This window comes from Mesoplodon mirus (assembly GCF_964341445.2).
Source record: "Mesoplodon mirus genome assembly, chromosome: 2".
In the NCBI taxonomy this organism is placed as follows: domain Eukaryota; kingdom Metazoa; phylum Chordata; class Mammalia; order Artiodactyla; family Ziphiidae; genus Mesoplodon; species Mesoplodon mirus.
In genome coordinates this window covers 89,329,537-89,347,466 of record NC_138977.1, presented here as the reverse complement: position 1 = coordinate 89,347,466, position 17,930 = coordinate 89,329,537, and the positions used below count along the sequence as shown (strand labels likewise).

The 17,930-nt window shown below is 37.2% G+C and overlaps 1 protein-coding gene across 4 annotated transcripts in view; it reads left to right on the top strand.

The window, feature by feature from the left end:
- FRYL (FRY like transcription coactivator) overlaps nt 1-17,930 on the top strand; it is a 248,447-nt gene that overhangs the window by 191,786 nt on the left and 38,731 nt on the right. For all 4 annotated transcript variants that reach the window (XM_082638429.1, XM_082638428.1, XM_082638427.1 and 1 more), the window contains 11 exons: nt 881-1,031; nt 1,703-1,806; nt 3,435-3,620; nt 4,926-5,130; nt 6,281-6,402; nt 7,250-7,440; nt 9,144-9,238; nt 10,313-10,920; nt 11,222-11,319; nt 15,216-15,386; nt 17,286-17,426. In XM_082638429.1, the coding sequence (XP_082494555.1) occupies nt 881-1,031; nt 1,703-1,806; nt 3,435-3,620; nt 4,926-5,130; nt 6,281-6,402; nt 7,250-7,440; nt 9,144-9,238; nt 10,313-10,920; nt 11,222-11,319; nt 15,216-15,386; nt 17,286-17,426 (2,072 nt within the window). The remainder of the gene's footprint in view (nt 1-880; nt 1,032-1,702; nt 1,807-3,434; nt 3,621-4,925; nt 5,131-6,280; nt 6,403-7,249; nt 7,441-9,143; nt 9,239-10,312; nt 10,921-11,221; nt 11,320-15,215; nt 15,387-17,285; nt 17,427-17,930) is intronic.

Below are 17,930 nucleotides of genomic sequence, written 5' to 3'. Positions count from 1 at the left end.
CTTCCCAGAAATGGTTTTTAAGAAGGGTATTTAACTGCCACTAGTGGTGTTCCAACATAATCTGAAATGTCTTGATTTTAAGAAGCAACGTAAGTGGGGGAAATATGTTTCAGAAGCACAGGTTCCCTGTAGATAAATCAAAAGGAACATAAGAATTGGTTCTCAAGAAGCATCATAGAACAGACATTGACCAACAGGCTGCTTTTTGGAACAGATTTGAACTTTTGTGGGATTCACGTTTTACTTAAACGTTCTCCCTTGCAATTGCAAAATAAATAATGTGTCCGAGTCTCATTATAACACTAAGGTAGGATAGAATAGAAGCACAAGCCTTCAGACTTGAAGGGACCCTGAAGATGATCTGGTCCAATCTCCTCATTTTGCACACGATGGAACTGAGGTCCAGAGAGGTTAAGTGACTTACCCACGTCACACAGAACTCACATTTCCTGATGGCCTTTCTTACTGCACCCTGCAGCCCCACTGTGGTAGAGCAGATTTCCTTTGAAGATGGGTTTGTATTTGCCCTATCTCAGGAAATTTAGAACTGAGTAACTTACCAGAAGGCCCTTGTTACAAGGCAGCTTTACTTATAATATGGTCTCATAGCTTGGACATCAATTGTGGAATCATGATGAAGTGCTCATGTAGTTTTGCTTTGATTTAAAGGATGGAACCTGAATTGATATCTCTTTTCTCTCTCTGATTTGCTTAATCTGATAATATTTGTACCCATGTCTACCTAGCAAACATATGTCCAAATAGTGGGAAATTCTTTTTATCACTTTCCAGTGCTATAAATAGTTGGTGTTTTACTAGAGTTTGCTTATATTGGCGGAAAGTAGATGGTGTAGACAATGAGATCATTTTATTTTGATAGGTGATTCAATGCCACTTTATTCTAATTGGCGACTGAAAGTGATGGAGCATAATCAAGGAGAGCCACTACCCTTCCCACCAGCTGGAGGCTGCTGGTCACCACTGGTGGATTACTTGCCTGAAACGTCATCACCTGGATTACCTCTTCACAGGTGGACCACAGTGTCATTCCTATTTCATATGAGCCAAACCACTGCTTAACACTTCCGGCTTTCTACGCTGTCTGACAACACAGAACATAAGCAACCTTCTTTCTTTTGATACTGCAACAAATTCGATCCGTGTGTTTAGATTTTAAGAAATCTAAAAACTCACACTTCTCACTGTTTACAATTAGTATTACTAAACCTAATTCTGCTGCTGCTGCTTTTCTGGGTGTCTGGCATAGTTACTTGACCTTTCTGGGACCCAGTTACTACATCTGAAAAATATTATTTTACGGTAGTAGGCACTATTATTTTGAATTGAGTTAAGCTGATTTCTATTTAGCAAAAATCACAATAGAACAGTTACTGCATTCTTTCGAAATGTATTATTGTACCAAACATGTACTGAACACCTACTATGTGGCAAGCAGTGTGCTAGGCCTTAAGGTTGAAGATGAAGAAAATATGGCCCTTGACTTCAAGGAGCCCTTAGCCAGATAGGTTTTTTCTAAAACTATCACGTAACGGTTTCTTCAGCTGTATTTCTTTTCTTCTTTTTTTCTTGAGAAATTGTATTTTTTCCATAAAAGACAGTATTAAAATCTTCAAGTAATTTGCCTAAGATTTTCTCTAGGTTTACTCTAGTGACACATGAATAATGCTCTTGTTTGTCATAGGTGTAACATAGCCGTCATCCTTTTGACGGATCTCATTATCGATCATAGTGTGAAGGTGGAATGGGGAAGCTACCTCCATCTTCTTCTTCATGCAGTCTTTATAGGTAATACATATTTGGCGCTAATTCCTTCATTTTATATTTTTGTGATAACTGAAAGTCAGTATAGTATGTTTGTTTGCTTTTTACAGGTTGCATTTTATTTATTTTTTAGTTGAGGTAGAGTTGATTTACAATATTAGTTTCAGGTGTACAAATAATGATTCAAAATTTTATAGATTCTACTCCATTTATAGTTATTATAAAATATCAGCTACATTCCTTGTGCTGTGCAATATACCTTTGTACCTTATTTATTTTATACACAGTAGTTTGTATCTCTTAATTCCCCACCCCTACCTTGCCCCCCCCCCCCGCTTCCCTCTCCTCACTGGTAACCAACTAGTTTCTTCTTTATATTAGTTAGTCGGCTTCTGTTTTGCTGTATTCACTAGTTTTTTTTTATATTTCACTTATAAGTGATAACATATAGTACTTGTCTTTTTCTGTCTGACATTTCACTGAGCATAATACTCTTCAGGTCTATCCATGTTGCTGCAAATGGCATTATTTCATTCTTTTTTATGGCTGAGTAGTAGTCCATTGGGTACATAGACCACATTGTCTTTATCCATTCATCTGTTGATAGACACTTAGGTTGCTTCCATGTCTTGGCTGTGGTAAATAATGCTGCTGTGAACATTGGGGTGCATGTATCTTTTCTAGTATTTTTGTTTTCTCTGGGTATATGCTCAGGAGTGGGGTTGCTGGATCATATGGTTGCTCTATTTTTAGCTTTTTGAGGACCCTCCATATTGTTCTCCACAGTGGGAAAGGAGATATGGTTTCAAGAAAGTTTCTTCATATTTCTCTTTCTATTTTCTGTATGTTATTTCCATGACACTTTTTACCGTGATTCTTGTGGTCTAGAGCAGAGTTATTCCTAGCCTCTCCTTGAACCACAAACAAGTCTATTATACCCATTCCTATCATACAGCCTCTCCCACTGCACACAAAAACACACATACCCTCCAGCAGGAAAAACTCTGTAACTGTAGCAAGAGTAAAATTAATTTACCTCTGGGACTGGGAACTTTCAGAGTAAATGGAAAATTGAGACGGGTACTAAGTGTTTCCCAAAAGAATTAGATTGTGGACAGTCTGATTATTACAGCTAAAACTCCACTGTGCCCTCTGTAACAAACATGTGGGACCCATAACATCAGCAACACTTTTCATGCTTGTAGGATTGCTCTCCTGAAGCAAGTCAAAATAGCCATCTTCTCCTACATTTTCCTGATATGTACACATATTATATAGGCACTGCTTTCTTCTTTCAGTAAGCAAACATCTCCTGACTTTCTATTGTGTTCTAGGCACAAAAAATGCTTGCCTTTAAAAGTTCATTTACATCTAGTGTTATGTAACAGAGTAATAGTTTCTAAGAGATTACTAAATTTTAGACATAAAACACACTGGAAATTTGTCTTGATTCTCCCTAGTCCAGTAGGACAATAGGCTATTGTAAAAGTGTATACACATTCTAGGCCAATAAAGAACTTGATTGATGTACTCTGTCGTCTTTCACAAAATATTTTATACAATTTCTGCTTTTCTTTTTAAAATATGAGTTTCATAGCAAGAATACTCATTATTTCTCTTTACTGATGATGATTTTCTACTGTTCCCTTTAGGGTTTGACCACTGCCACCCTGAGGTGTATGAACATTGTAAACGCCTGCTTCTGCACTTGTTAATAGTAATGGGATCCAACAGTAACATCCGAACTGTTGCTTCTGTCCTTCTCAGGAACAAGGAGTTTAATGAGCCCAGGGTGCTCACAGTCAAACAAATTGCACACTTAGATTATACTTTCACAGGTATTTGCTTTAAAAGTACAGTTTGAAACTGGAACCGTACTTCATTAATTTGGGATCCTGCATTAGATAACATCAACTGAAGCTGAGATACTAGAGAATATTTTTAATGTAGTTTTATTATTTTAAGTACCATTGACACTATTTATTAATTCATAGAAGAAGGAATTAAACTTGGAGTATTTGAATCTCTCTTACCTTTAAGGGTTTTTGTCATAAAAATGTTAAACTCCCCACATGTAAGTAAAGGTACAATGAAAGAGTGGCTTAATTTGTTGAGCACTGGTTATGACAAAGATGGTGAACTTGTATTAGATTCCCCCTACTCTCAAGATCTGAAAAATTGACAAAGGAAGACATTTAAAATTTTTTTAAACTTTTTATTCACTCAGTTATACTGATTGCACTTAAAATGTTGTACATCTTGAAGTCTAGTAAGTTCCAAATTATGTATTTTGAAGTAGTGAGGTCCAAATTAATGACACTTTAATGTAAAATTTATTTCACTGTCGATGTGAATTTGTTTTACTTTTCAAGTTATAGTTTCTTTTTCCCTAATAGCCCTAACTTACTTATTTCATTCATCAGTATCATCAGGTTTATAATAGATGATCTAGAAAATAATTGGTTTTTAAAAATTGAAATAAAATTACTTTTTTTTCCTAATCATATAATGCCAAATACAGGGTTAATATGTTTTAAAGTTACTTACTTAAAGCCCTGTTATTTACTTAAAAACCTGTAGTTAGTGAGAAAACATCTATTAGTAAACTTATTCGCCTTTTTAAACCATGATTAAAAGATGAACGGAATAAAGTTTACTGCCTTTTTTTTGTTAAAGCATTTCTATTCAAAATTCCATGGTTTGGTATTTGTTTTTAAGGCTCCTTTTGCTATTTTGTAAATGTGGGCATTAGTAATAACCTTTAGAATTATTTAATAATTGACATAATATCAATTTTACAAATAGACTTTAAAATTTTCCTTGTTTAAGTAAAGTGAAGCAGAAAGCATAGACTCCTTAACATAAGAAATTAAAAATCAGTTCTCATTATAGAAGTGTGAATGGCAACCTATGCTGAGGAAATATGCCAAAATATTAGGATACTGCCAATTTCAGCTTTGTTCAGCAGATGGCAGCACAGGACTGTATAGTAAGTCCAAGTCGTTAAGTTTGACTGAGAGGCTCCGAAAACAACGTTTGCTCAAAAACTCACTCAGTGTAATTTGGTGCTTGTGAGGCTCACTTCTTTGAGTGTTGTGGGAGATTGCTTCCGTCTGGGTATTCACGCCCCATGTGTCTTTCAGCAGGTGTTAGCGATTTTATACCTGATTACCAGCCCTCCCCCATGACCGACTCAGGGCTCAGCTCAAGTTCTACCTCCTCTAGTATCAGCTTAGGAAATAACAGTGCTGCCATTTCACATCTGCACACCACCGTCCTCAGCGAGGTCGACATCTCAGTAGAGCAGGATGGAAAAGTCAAAACCCTCATGGAATTCATTACCTCAAGGTAACATTTGCAGCTCCTACCATTCCTGACGCATAGCTGTGTTAAGTCATTGTTTCATTTGTCAGCTTCAGCGAACCCTATTTTGTTTTCCAAAGGGTCATTGATTTGGAATAGGCAGGTTTGTATTGTGCAATATTTAGAAAATTTGATGCAACCAGAGACTTCCTTCTTTTGCTCACACTGTTATACCTAAGGAGGGCCTTAATCATGACTAGATACCAGGTACCCAAAGAGGATACAGTATTATCTGAATATATATTTCTGCCTCCACTAGCTACATTAACATTCAATCTTCAAATATTTATTTATGGCCTACTCTTTGCAAAAGCACTATAAATAAAGAAGAAACGTAGGTGGGGAGAAAGGGGCTAGTATACCATAGCAAGAGCAAAATCACAGAGGTGTGAGAAAACAAAGTATATTTGGAACTGGTGAGTAATCCAGCCTGAGTGTAATGCGGAGGAATTTCTAGACAAGCTGGAGGGCCATGAAGCCCTGGCCAGAGGTTATAGATCTTTTAAGAAAGGAGACATTATCAAAAATCTTTGAGCTGGATGGGGAGGGTGGAGGACCCAGTTAAATAAATATGTTGAGAAAATCAGTCTCATAGCAAAGTATGTGATGAATTAGAGGTGTTACGGACTAGAGGCAGCATGACCACATCTTTTTTCCAGGGCACTTTGGGCCTATGGCAATAAGGGGCCTAACACTTACTAACCAAGCTGGTGAATGCAAAGATATTTTAAAGAAAGAATCGACAGGTAGTTTTAACTTATAAATTATTTTATTTGCATTACAATCTAAATACAGTCTAGCCTCTACAAACGAAACTGTTTTGACCTGTAATACCTAAGCAGTAACCAGTACTCTTCTCACTTGGCAAAATTTGCCATCTTTTCCTGCTACCTCTGAGAGAATTTGACTGTAACAACGGAAGACTTTGAAATTATACGTAACTTGGATCTTCCTGTACTTGCTCTAGATCATTACGTATCCAAGTACATAAATAGTAGCAGTAGACTGTGTGACATGCTATTTGATTTATGCAACTACTATCCTTTCTACCTGCAAAAGCACATTTTAGGTGAGTATGACTAAACCTTAATTAAGTTTAAAAACCAAGGGAATCATGTCTGTTCTCTGTTTTCAGAAAAAGAGGGCCCCTTTGGAACCATGAGGATGTTTCTGCCAAGAATCCTAGCATAAAGAGTGCTGAGCAGTTAACTACATTTTTGAAACATGTGGTTTCTGTTTTTAAGCAGTCAAGCTCAGGTATATTTTAATAATCATTTCAGATAGTATTTACTTTCAAGCAGATCTTTTAGTGTGATGTCACAACTTCTGATAAGGTTTAGCAAAAAGTTGACAAGTTGACATGTCTAAATTTTCAAAAGTTTTAGACAGGTTTTCTTTTTTAACTTACTAGTGATAACAGATTTGTTCTGGTTGAAGAAAAATTGTTACGACTTAAAAATAAGAATGCTACTTTGACGCTCTGGGGTTCTTAGTTTGGTGTAAGACGGTATAATAAAATTACAATTGTTTATTATGAAACAATTATATTGAAGGAACATAGGTAGAGATGACAAACTCTTAAATTATTTTTTTATACTGGTATGGGCTTCGATGATCCAAAATTTAACACATTCTGAAAATTATAGTAAAATGTATCTAAAACAGTGGTTCTTAGCTAGGGGTGATTTTGCTTCTCAGGACATCTTGCAATGTCTGGAGACATTTTTGTCACAATTAGGGGGCGCGGGGCAAGTGGTTAGTACTGGTGTCCACTTGGGTAGAGGCTAGGGATTCTGCTACACAAACACACACTAGACAGGATAGCCCTCACAACAAAGAATTATCTGGCCAAAATGTCAGTAATGCTGGAGCTGAGAAACCCTTTTCTCAGGGATTACTTCCCTGGAGATTAGAATGAAGAGTCATCTAAAGTGCAGATGGAATTTAATGAAAAGAAAAAGCATTGACTTATGAAATATTAGTGCCCGCCCAGTTTGCCAGGTATTGTGCTGGCACCGGGTTTAACATGGTTATTAGCCTCTGATCGTAACCCCTATATATATCCTGAAAAACAAGCACTTACTTGTTTCCTTTGCTTTCACAGAAGGAATTCATTTGGAACATCATCTTAGCGAGGTTGCTCTGCAGACAGCACTTTCTTGTTCTTCTCGACACTATGCTGGGAGATCCTTTCAGATTTTCAGGGCCCTTAAGCAGCCTCTTTCGGCAACTACACTTTCTGATGTTCTCTCCAGACTTGTAGAAACTGTAGGGGATCCAGGAGAAGATGCACAGGTAGTTCATTCAATTCTTTCAGCAAGTATCGAGCACTCCTCGTTGTCAAGGACTTATTGCCAAATGTAAATCATGGCAGGTAGAGCAAGATAATGGTTGTATAGAATTACTGATGTCAGATGCTAACAAGCAAAGAATTAAGAAACAAAGTTGTGTAATTAATGTTTAATAACATACTAATTAAATTAAATAGTGCCTATCAGAAACAGCTTTATCACACACACCTGGATATTATTCTGAGATGACCGCAAGGTATAAGAGGAATTTAAAGTTAGATGTAAACTAGAACACTGAATTTCATTTGTTAAGATAAATTAAGTGAAATACTGCAATAGAGAGCCTACGTAGGTCTGTACAGACTCATGACTTTATTAACACTGCTTTAGACACTGAGGATACAGTAATGAACAAGACAAAGTTCCTGGCATTCTGGAGCTCACATTTCATTAGGGAAACAAGCCTTTAATCCACCAATAATGTATAATACAAGTTTACTTAGTGGTGAATGCTGTGAAAATAATAAGGTAGAGTAACAGGTTAAAGAATGATGGGAGAGAGGATTTTTTTTTTTTATATGATCATCTGAGAAGAAGAGTTTTGAACACATGTTTAAGTGAAGTGAGCCCTGTGATACTCTGGGGAAGAGGGCAGAGGGAAATAGGACTAACAAGTGCAAAGGGCCTGAGGCAGAAGCAATCGGCTTTTTAAAGGAACATCAGGGGAATTCCCTGGCGGTCCAGTGGTTAGGACTGACTCGGCGCTTTCACTGCTGGGGCCCAGGGCTCAATCCCTGGTCAGGGAACTAACATCCCGCAAGCCTCATGGCTCAGCCAAAAATTAAAATAAAACAAAATAAAGGAACATCAAGCAAACCAATGTGGCTAGAACGTACTGGTTGGGGACCTCAGAGGCAGGAGATTGATGAGGTAAGCAGGTCCAGATCATGTGAGGCCAAGGAGGTTCTGGTGGGAGGTGGGAGTTTACTCTGAATTGATGGGAAACCGCCCATTGGTTTTAAAAGGAAGGTGATGGATATGACTTGCTTTTTTAAAAAACTCACTCTGGAGGCTAGGTGGAATCCTTAGGAAGGCAAGAGAGGTCAGTTAAGAGGCTCTTTATAAGAGTCCAGGCCAAAATGATGATAGTTTGGATTAAGGGAAGCTATGGAGGTAGAGAAAATAAGTCAGATTTAGGTTTTTGTTTTTTTCTGCGGTACGCAGGCCTCTCACTGTTGTGGCCTCTCCCGTTGTGGAGCACAGGCTCCGGACGCGCAGGCTCAGCGGCCATGGCCCACGGGCCCAGCCGCTCCGCGGCATGTGGGATATTCCCGGACCAGGGCACGGACCCGCGTCCCCTGCATCGGCAGGCGGACTCTCAACCACTGCGCCACCAGGGAAGCCCAGGATTTATTTTTAAAGTAATATTTTCAAGATGCTGATGGATTCAATTTAGATGTGAGAGAAAGAACCAAGAATGGCTCCTAGATTTCCGGCCCAGGTAATTTTGGGTGAATCGTGTTGCCAGTATAATCAGTTTATACCATTAGTTTGATGCATTCTCATCCATCAGCAAGATCATGTTGCTCAAGAGTTTATTTTGTCATATTAATGTGGAGTTTGTTCTATTTTGAAATCTCATCAGGAAGTGCATTGCAGTTTCTTCTTTCCAGAGTATAATTAATTAAGATCTGCCTCTTTTTCTAGGGATTTGTGATTGAGCTTCTTCTCACGTTGGAATCTGCAATTGATACTTTGGCTGAAACCATGAAGCATTACGATCTTCTTTCTGCCCTTTCTCAGTAAGAACTGACAAACTAGGCAACCGGTAGATTTGTATTTAGACCTTCAGTAGCTAAATATGTGTAATACTATATTGTTCTAATATTGGCAGTGAGAGTACTACCCCTAAATTCAGATGGATTGCCGGTGGGAAAATGAGCCTCAGACAGTGAGACGTGTGAAAGCTCACGGGGCTAGTCTGCGGCAGTGCCGTTCCTCTGACACCCTAGTCAGAGACCTCTCTGCTGTGCTACTAGGCTTCAGCCTCAGTGACAGGCTGTGTTACTGCCACACTCAACATCCTCTTGTCACCCCAGCAGGCCAGGCTCCTCGGGACTCACACCTTCCACATATTGTTCCTTCTCCCTGGACCAGCCTCTCTTTGAACTTTGTCTTCCTTGCAAATCCCAAATTGATTTATCCTTCAAGTCCCGTCTTAATATCACCTCCTAGCTAAGTATTTTTAACTGCCCCAGAGCAATGCTAAGCATTCCATCCTTTGGGATCTCACAGTATTTTCTTAATATTTTCATAACAACAACTAACAGGCTCTAATTTATCCATTTCCATGGACTTTAATATTCCTAGCATTTTGCATACTGCTGGCACACGTAGAAAGTATTCTGTATTTATTTTTTAATCAATGATAATTAGACGTGAGGGAGAAGGAGAAATCAAAACTAAATTTTTGAGCTTGGTTCTTTTGGAAAGAATGTGAATTGACAGAAATGGGAACATCAGGACCTTTGAGTCTGGGGGTGAGACAAACGAGGCCTGCTTTGGACGTAATATGTACTAAATCCCAGAGCTAAAAGTTATCAGCGATAACTATTGCAGAATTTTCGCTTCAAATCAAACCTCCTCCAACCCAAAGTAGCCACAGTGGAAAAGATACTGTTGTACATTTTAATAGGGAGGAAAGAACTGAAATTGGGTTAAGCAAAGTCAGATATACTTAAAAATGATTTTTCCTGGTAACAGTTACCATTTTGCAGTGTTTTCAAGAGTACAATTAATGTAGCAAAAGAAGTGATTGTGCATGGATTCATCTTTTTTTTTCTTTCTTTTCTTTTTTTTTTTTTTTTTTTAAAAAGAACCTCATACCATGATCCTATAATGGGAAACAAGTATGCAGCTAACAGGAAAAGCACTGGACAACTCAATCTAAGCACAAGTCCCATTAATAGTAGCAGTTATTTGGGATATAGCAGTAATGCAAGAAGTAACTCTTTGAGGTTAAGTTTAATTGGTGACCGAAGAGGTGACCGGCGGCGGAGTAATACACTGGATATAATGGATGGACGGCTCAACCACAGCAGTAGCTTAGCGAGGACTCGAAGCCTTTCCTCCCTGAGAGAGAAAGCCGTGTATGATGTGCAGCCCACTACTGAGCCTGCCAGCTTGATGGCCACCATTTTTTGGATAGCAGCATCTTTATTAGAATCAGATTATGAATATGAATACCTCCTGGCTCTCAGACTTCTCAACAAACTGCTGATCCACCTGCCTTTGGAAAAAACAGAGAGTCGAGAGAAGATTGAAACCGTACAAAGCAAACTGAAGTGGAATAATTTCCCAGGCCTTCAGCAGCTCTTCCTTAAGGGTTTTACCTCAGTATCCACACAGGAAATGACAGTGCACCTCCTGAGTAAACTCATTGCTGTCTCCAAACACACGTTGGTGGATCCTTCCCAGTTGTCAGGTGATGTGACTAGAATTGCACCAACTCTTTGCTTTTTTTTAGTATAGTGAAATGTAAACTAATCGTTGGTTTTGAAATCTACTAATTTCTGCTTTTACACAAACAGTTATGGTTTTCTTAATATGTGAGATAGCTTAAATTCTTCGGTAAAAGCAAAAAAAAAAAATTTTTTTTTTAGAAGATCAAGTACTCCAGGAAATAAAAAGAAAATGGTTTTTGTGAACCATGAAAAAAAATCCTTTAATTTTTCAAATAATGTGCAATAAAATTGGTTATTGTTTGCTTTTTTTTTTTTTGATAGGCTTTCCTCTTAACATCCTTTGCTTATTGCCTCACTTAATCCAGCATTTTGACAGCCCAACTCAGTTTTGCAAAGAAACAGCTAGTCGAATAGCAAAGGTAAGCAAATGTGATGCTGGAAGATAACACTTTAGGGAATTTTCTCTGGAGTTTATCTTAAGGGGGGAAATCTCTTAAAAATCCTTTTACCGTCACTTCCTATCTAAATTTTTATTCTTTTATGCATATGAAGGGGTAATATAGTAATGATATGTTAGCTGCTCAAATGACAGTGAATAAAATTATTTGTTTAGAGTAGCTCTCCTCTGAGTCTGAATCTTTTTCTGCTCTGTTTCCCTACTTTATCCTCTGTCAGTTTCCAAGTCATTCATTTATTTGCCCCTAGATATGTACTGAGCACTGGATCAGGTGCTGGAAATAACAATGATAATCAGAGTAAATAGAATCCTTAGCCCTATGGGCCTTAGGGTGGCAGTGCAGTCAAGTAAGTAGACAATCACCGTAGAGTCTGGTGACTTTGCAATGGGAGAACAAAATATTCTAGGGACACATAAAGCAAAAGTCTGCCTGGGGAAGTCATATCTAAGCAGACTTGAAGGGCAAATAAGAGTAACCAAAATAAGGTCCCTAGATGAGAAACAAGAGCAGGGCTGAAGGTAGAAATTTTCCAGGCAGGAGAAATTGCATGTGCAAAGGCCCTGCGGAAGAAGAGGGCATAATGTATTTTTTGATTCTGAAAGTTCTCTCTCCCTTTATGTTTGCCTTTTTCCTTCTAACATTCTCTTTATCTTCTCTCTCTGCTCCCTTCATTCTTTTTTCTTCCTTATTTGACTCTTTCCCTCCCATCATATATTTCTTAAACACGTATGTAGCTATTTTTAAATCATTTGTGAACATTTGTTTAAAAGTTTTATAGCTTTTAGTCTTAATTGTAAAAGAATATGATTTTGACATTTTATCTATTTAGTAACTTCCTCTTAAGAACAATAAAGAGATCACAAATACCTTACCTTCGGCTTACCTTCGGCTTAAACTGAATTCTTAACTAATTTTATTTTATATATTTATTTTTTTTGTCACATTGAGTCTTGGAAAAAAAGACTTTTCAGGCTGAAAATACAAACAGTTACAAGAAGGAGTTATAGGAATTTACAAGTAATATACATACAACAGGAAATCAGGTGAACTGGAGGGGGTGACTCAATAGTAATATAAGTAAGATAACCTGGCTAAAGCACTGGGAGAAAAATCAGAGAAGTCTGCAACAGAAGGGAACAAGCAAGTAAATTTCTCTGGAAGAGCTTTTCATATAAGCAATTTTTTTCAAACCTGAGATTCAGTTAGCAAGTAGCACAGCAGTAAATGGAAAGAGCAAGCTTCTGGAAAACCAAATAAAACACCCATCTCTCTGTGGCCCACATTTCAATACTGTTAAGTGCAAATTTATCTCTGGGTGCCAGTGGAGTGGAAAAATACTACCAACCCAATTAATCACATACACAGTAACAAGAGTAAGAACATTTTCATTATCTGGATAGAAAATATTTAATAAGTGACAAGAAAATATTTAATAAAATTTGCTGTTGAATCCATCCTTATTTAAATTTCTAAATAGATATGGAGAAATTCTTAACCATTTTAAAAGCATGTATTTGAAAAGAAGAGCCATTATTATAGTTCATGGAGACATATCTTAGTTTTGAAAATGATGGTTTGCACTAAAAAACCCAACAACATGTGTTTGCATTAATGAGGTCTAAAAGTGATTTTTTAAAATAATTTATTAAAATGACTTTCATTTTAATATTCTAATAACATACCATTAGGAAAATGTAAGCAAAGATTTTTTTTTCTACATGGAGGGGTAAGAAAGAAAATATAAGGAAAAAATGTATATTGGCTTATTTCGGGATTTTAAGAAAGCAAAAAGCATAAATCCCCTGATAGGGGAAGTAGAAGCATTTGAGATGGGCAGCTGAAGTGCTGAGTAATTTGCTAAGTGTTGGGTCAGGTGAGAAGCACAGCGTGACCGGAAGGCCATAGAAGCCCCTTGAGCTCCAAGCCTCTGCTGTCATGACCGAGGCAAAGCACAGGAAAGTCCCAAATATCTTTTATGTTTTTAAGAAATCAAGTATGTGGCTTTCTGTTAGTCATAAACTGCTATTAAGTCTGTTTTCTTCCTGTTGAGCAGCACACAAAGGTTCCCTCTGTGGCCTTTCAGCAACCTGCAGGATGTGAACTGAATTGATTCCTTAATTGTTCTCTCACTTAAACTGTTGAGAATAATTTTCTGCCATTATGTGCTTCCTCATTATGCAAATGTCACTCTTTCTACTGTTTGTGCCCTTGGAGAGCACAGAATTTCAAAATGAGGCAACACTTAGGACAAATATTGTCCTTTTTAGCTATTCATTATGGCAAAAATAGTATGCTAAAAAAGTTGGTTATAAAACATACTCTTTTTTGGCTCATATTTTAACCTGGTAATTCCAAAGTTCCAAAATCTAAGCCACTTGCTTTACTATAAAATTACACAGCCTATTATTCCAAAGAACTTTCTTCTGTTTCAAAAAATAGGTTTTTAAAAAATCATTCTTTCAAAAAATATTCTTTAAGAATATAAGAATTCTATAGGAATGCCTTATCCTTCAGGATAAGATTAAAGAATTTACTCTATAAAAATTTTTGCTGAAGGATAACAAATTTTGAAATTATAAAGTTATGTGGTTTTTTAAAAACAGTGTGATAAATTATTATATTTTGAAATACGAATCAGAAATATCAAACTTTTCTTTTTTCTTCCTGGTGTCTGTTTTATGAGTAAAAGGCTAATGGCATGAAAACAACTGCTTTTAATGATTTTACAAAATAACTTCCAAGGTACTGTATTAGTCTCTGCATAGTCTTGCATGCCTTCATATCTTGGGCCTATCCAGTGATGCCGTCTGCATGACGAATCAAAGTAAAAGTTAGTTATAGTCATCTGAAAGTTGAAAATACATATATTTTAGTAGGTAATACTCTACTTTCTTTATCAAATGCTCTAGGCAGTTTGTGAAAATACATACCAAACATCAATAAGATGGAAAAATAAGTGAGGAAAAGGAAAAAAGGAAAATTAAAAGAAATTTCAACGAGGCTAGCCTTTCATGATAGATGAGGCTGTAAGACGAGGGTGGCCTTTTTCCAGGTCTTCATTGTTCAGGTATCCTCGGAGGAGGGTAAGGAACATCTCACCAGTTAACTCAGGGAACCAGATGGACTATGAAGGTGCATTTAGTCAGTAAGATCCTCCCAAACATTTGTTGATTCAGATTCTGTAGTACCGTATCACGCAAAGTCTAGGAAGTCAGTACACTTTGTAGTAGCCTGTAAATGATTGGCCAAGGACCTTAAGAGCTTTAGGTGATTTCCTGAAGAGTAGCTTGACGTCCACACTGGAGATGCAGGACTCAAACGTTTTATCAGTCCTCCAATGAAGTCCTTTGACTGTATCACACAGGTTGAGGTTTCTGCAGTTGACTGCTCTAGTGAGATACCCTGGACAGCTTGAGACTAAAGCATTGCTTCTTTGGCGTAGCAGCTCCAAACCTCGCTGAGGATTCCCACGTGGAGCCTGCCTGTTTAGTTATTTGTGCACTGAACCGTATATAGATTTTACAAAACAAAACTCTTTTTACGAAATGACACACAGGGTTTACAAAAACATTTGGGTTTTTACCAAAGACATTTTACATCAGACTGAAAAAAAGCCACACTATTTAACACCCACGGAAGTGCTTGACATATTAATCCTCTCTGTATGATCTAAGGTATTCTCTTAAGAATGCCTTGTGCTTTTTTCCTCTTCTGTTTAACTTCTCTACCGTATTGAAATGAAATGCATTAACTCTTCAACATATATATCTAAATTGATTCATTAAATACATTTAGTATAAAATCAAGTTTAAACTTAACTGTCTTTAAGTGAATGAAATTTTTGTTTGCTTTTTTAGGTTTGTGCAGAAGAAAAATGCCCAACGCTTGTCAATCTGGCTCACATGATGAGTCTGTACAGTACGCACACGTATTCCAGAGACTGTTCTAACTGGATCAACGTAGTGTGTAGATACCTGCATGACTCCTTCTCAGATACTACATTTAGTCTTGTGACTTATCTTGCAGAGGTAAATTCACCCCCCCAAAAAAAAGGGTTTTTCAACTGTTCTGTGGCAAAATTTTCAAGTAGATTTATTTCTGGAAGCAGCACTGATGCTAATTAATCTTCAAATTTTCTTTGAGAATGAATATAGGTAACATCTTTTTTTGAAGAAAAGTATAGGTAATATCTTTCACGTAAGGAGGAAGTTTTTATAAAGGTTTTTTTTTTCATTTTCAGTGTTTATTTCCTCATTCACTGTCCTTAAGTGACATAAAACTCATAATAATATAAACCTCACCTTTATTTCAAAAGGCAAATGGGTTTTTTCCTGGTCTTGATCCTAGGGAATGGTTATCTTTTTGTTTCTACAAAACCAGCTCTTGGCTTTGAGATCCTTTCTAGAAATACAGCATGCAAAGTCATTTCTGCTGGGCAAGTTTTAATTTTGATGATATATTTCCTTCCTAATGTAAAATATGATTTTGGGGGGGAGTAAATAGAATTTTAAAATCTGGTGATAGAACAGCATGAAAATTTAATACAGTTGACCTTGAACAACGCAGGAGTTAAGGGTGCCAAGCCTCCACACGGTCAGATCCACATGTAACTTACAGTCAGCCCTCCACATCCGTGATTCAACCAACTGTGAGTCCTATAGTGCTGTAGTATTTACTACTGAAAAAAATCTACATATAAGTGGACCCATGCAGTTCAAGCCTGTTATTCAAGGGTCGACTGTATTTATTTGTTGAAGAACTAACTTCTTGCCTAGAAAAGTAAATTATTGAGTAGAGAGCCACAAGGAGACCCTCAAAAGGAAGAAATTCCTAGTCACTAAAAATGTTTGTCAGTGATACCTTCCTTTTCAGAAAGTTGACCTCTGGCAACTAAACCTAACACCCTGTACAAACTTAAATTATTTGTAACTCAATAAACAGTTTAAGTATTGCTCACAGCACCGTTTAACTTAGCTAAGTCACTGATGGTGGGCATTATAAAGTGCTCGGGACTGGTGTGGATGTTTAAGGTGTTGGTTTGGATGGGTTTACTCCCATCGACTTTATATTTAGGTGAGCCAACAGCGTGAGCCCTCTGCCTGAGAGCTTCCTAACCTGAATGAATGCGCATCGCTAGGTTATCTTATGCCTGCACCTTTAGGACAAGAGCCAACATAAAGCCAGACCTCCTTAACTGGCTTTGAATTGAAGTGCCACCATAAAGTTCAACACTAAAGCAACACTAGCGCTCCCTGAAGACCCACCCATGGGCTTCTAAGGTCTGGCGCTGGCACAGTACAGCCCACGGGGTACCACATGTGGGCCATATAGTTCCAGTCTACAGAGAGAATGCTTTGTCCCCAGGGTTACTCTCACTAGTGTAAGTTATCCTTATTTTATGATTATTAATAACTCTCAAATTGTTACTAACAACAGTACTAAAATTAGTCACATATATTTAAAACTACACATATATAATTTAATTGTCCTACAAACCCTATGAGGCAAGTGTTATCAGGTTTATTTTTAAAAATCAAGGCTCAGAGAAATAAGAAACGTATCCAAGGTCACATAGGTAGTAAGTGGCTGGTGTGAATGGCTGGTGGGTAGTTAGTTATTCTTTGGTGACGGTGGTGTAGCGGTTTTTCTCTTAACCTAAAATAAATGGTGTTTAACTAAATTAGTTAAGGATATAAAAGAAAGCACTAAGATTAAGATGACAAGTAATCTGTCTAATTCTCCTTTCTGCATCAAGGACAAGTAACAATAATAGACGTTACCTGTTACCTTCATTATTCTCTGGATTTCTGATAACTCTAACCATGAACTCTTAGGTTAAATCTATTATGGTTTTCAACATCACTAATGTAAATCCTGTGGAATTTTCTTTAACCTGATTAAAGTATACTTTTTAATATTACTTTCAGTTGTTAGAAAAAGGACTGTCCAGTATGCAGCAATCATTACTACAGATCATCTATAGTCTTTTGAGTCATATTGACCTCTCCGCTGCCCCAGTCAAGCAGTTTAATCTGGAGATCATAAAGATTATTGGCAAATATGTACAGGTGAGTGACCCCAAATCTCATGTATAGAAGTGTTCATCTCGAAGCAATTTATAATCATAAAAAAATTGGAAACACCTCAAATGTCTAAGATAGGGGAAGTGGTTAGTTCATAAATCATGTTTTCAGGAATAGTTACAACATGAGAAAATGCTCTCAACCTGAGTGATGTAAAGCAGAATCTGAACAGTAGGATTGGCATGATTCCTGATTTTTATTTTTAATGATTACATCTACAAATGTACATTTCAGGAATCACTGGAAGGAATGTACACAAATGGCAGCAGTCACTGTCTCTGGACAGTATGATTGTGACTCTTTGTACCTTTCTGTTTTTAACCAAGTCCTACATAATGAACAGATATTACTTTTATTTTTTTTTTTTTTTTTTTTTTTTATTTTTTTTTATTTTTTTTTTTCTTTTTGCGGTATGCGGGCCTCTCACTGTTGTGGCCTCTCCCGTTGCGGAGCACAGGCTCCGGATGCGCAGGCCCAGCGGCCATGGCT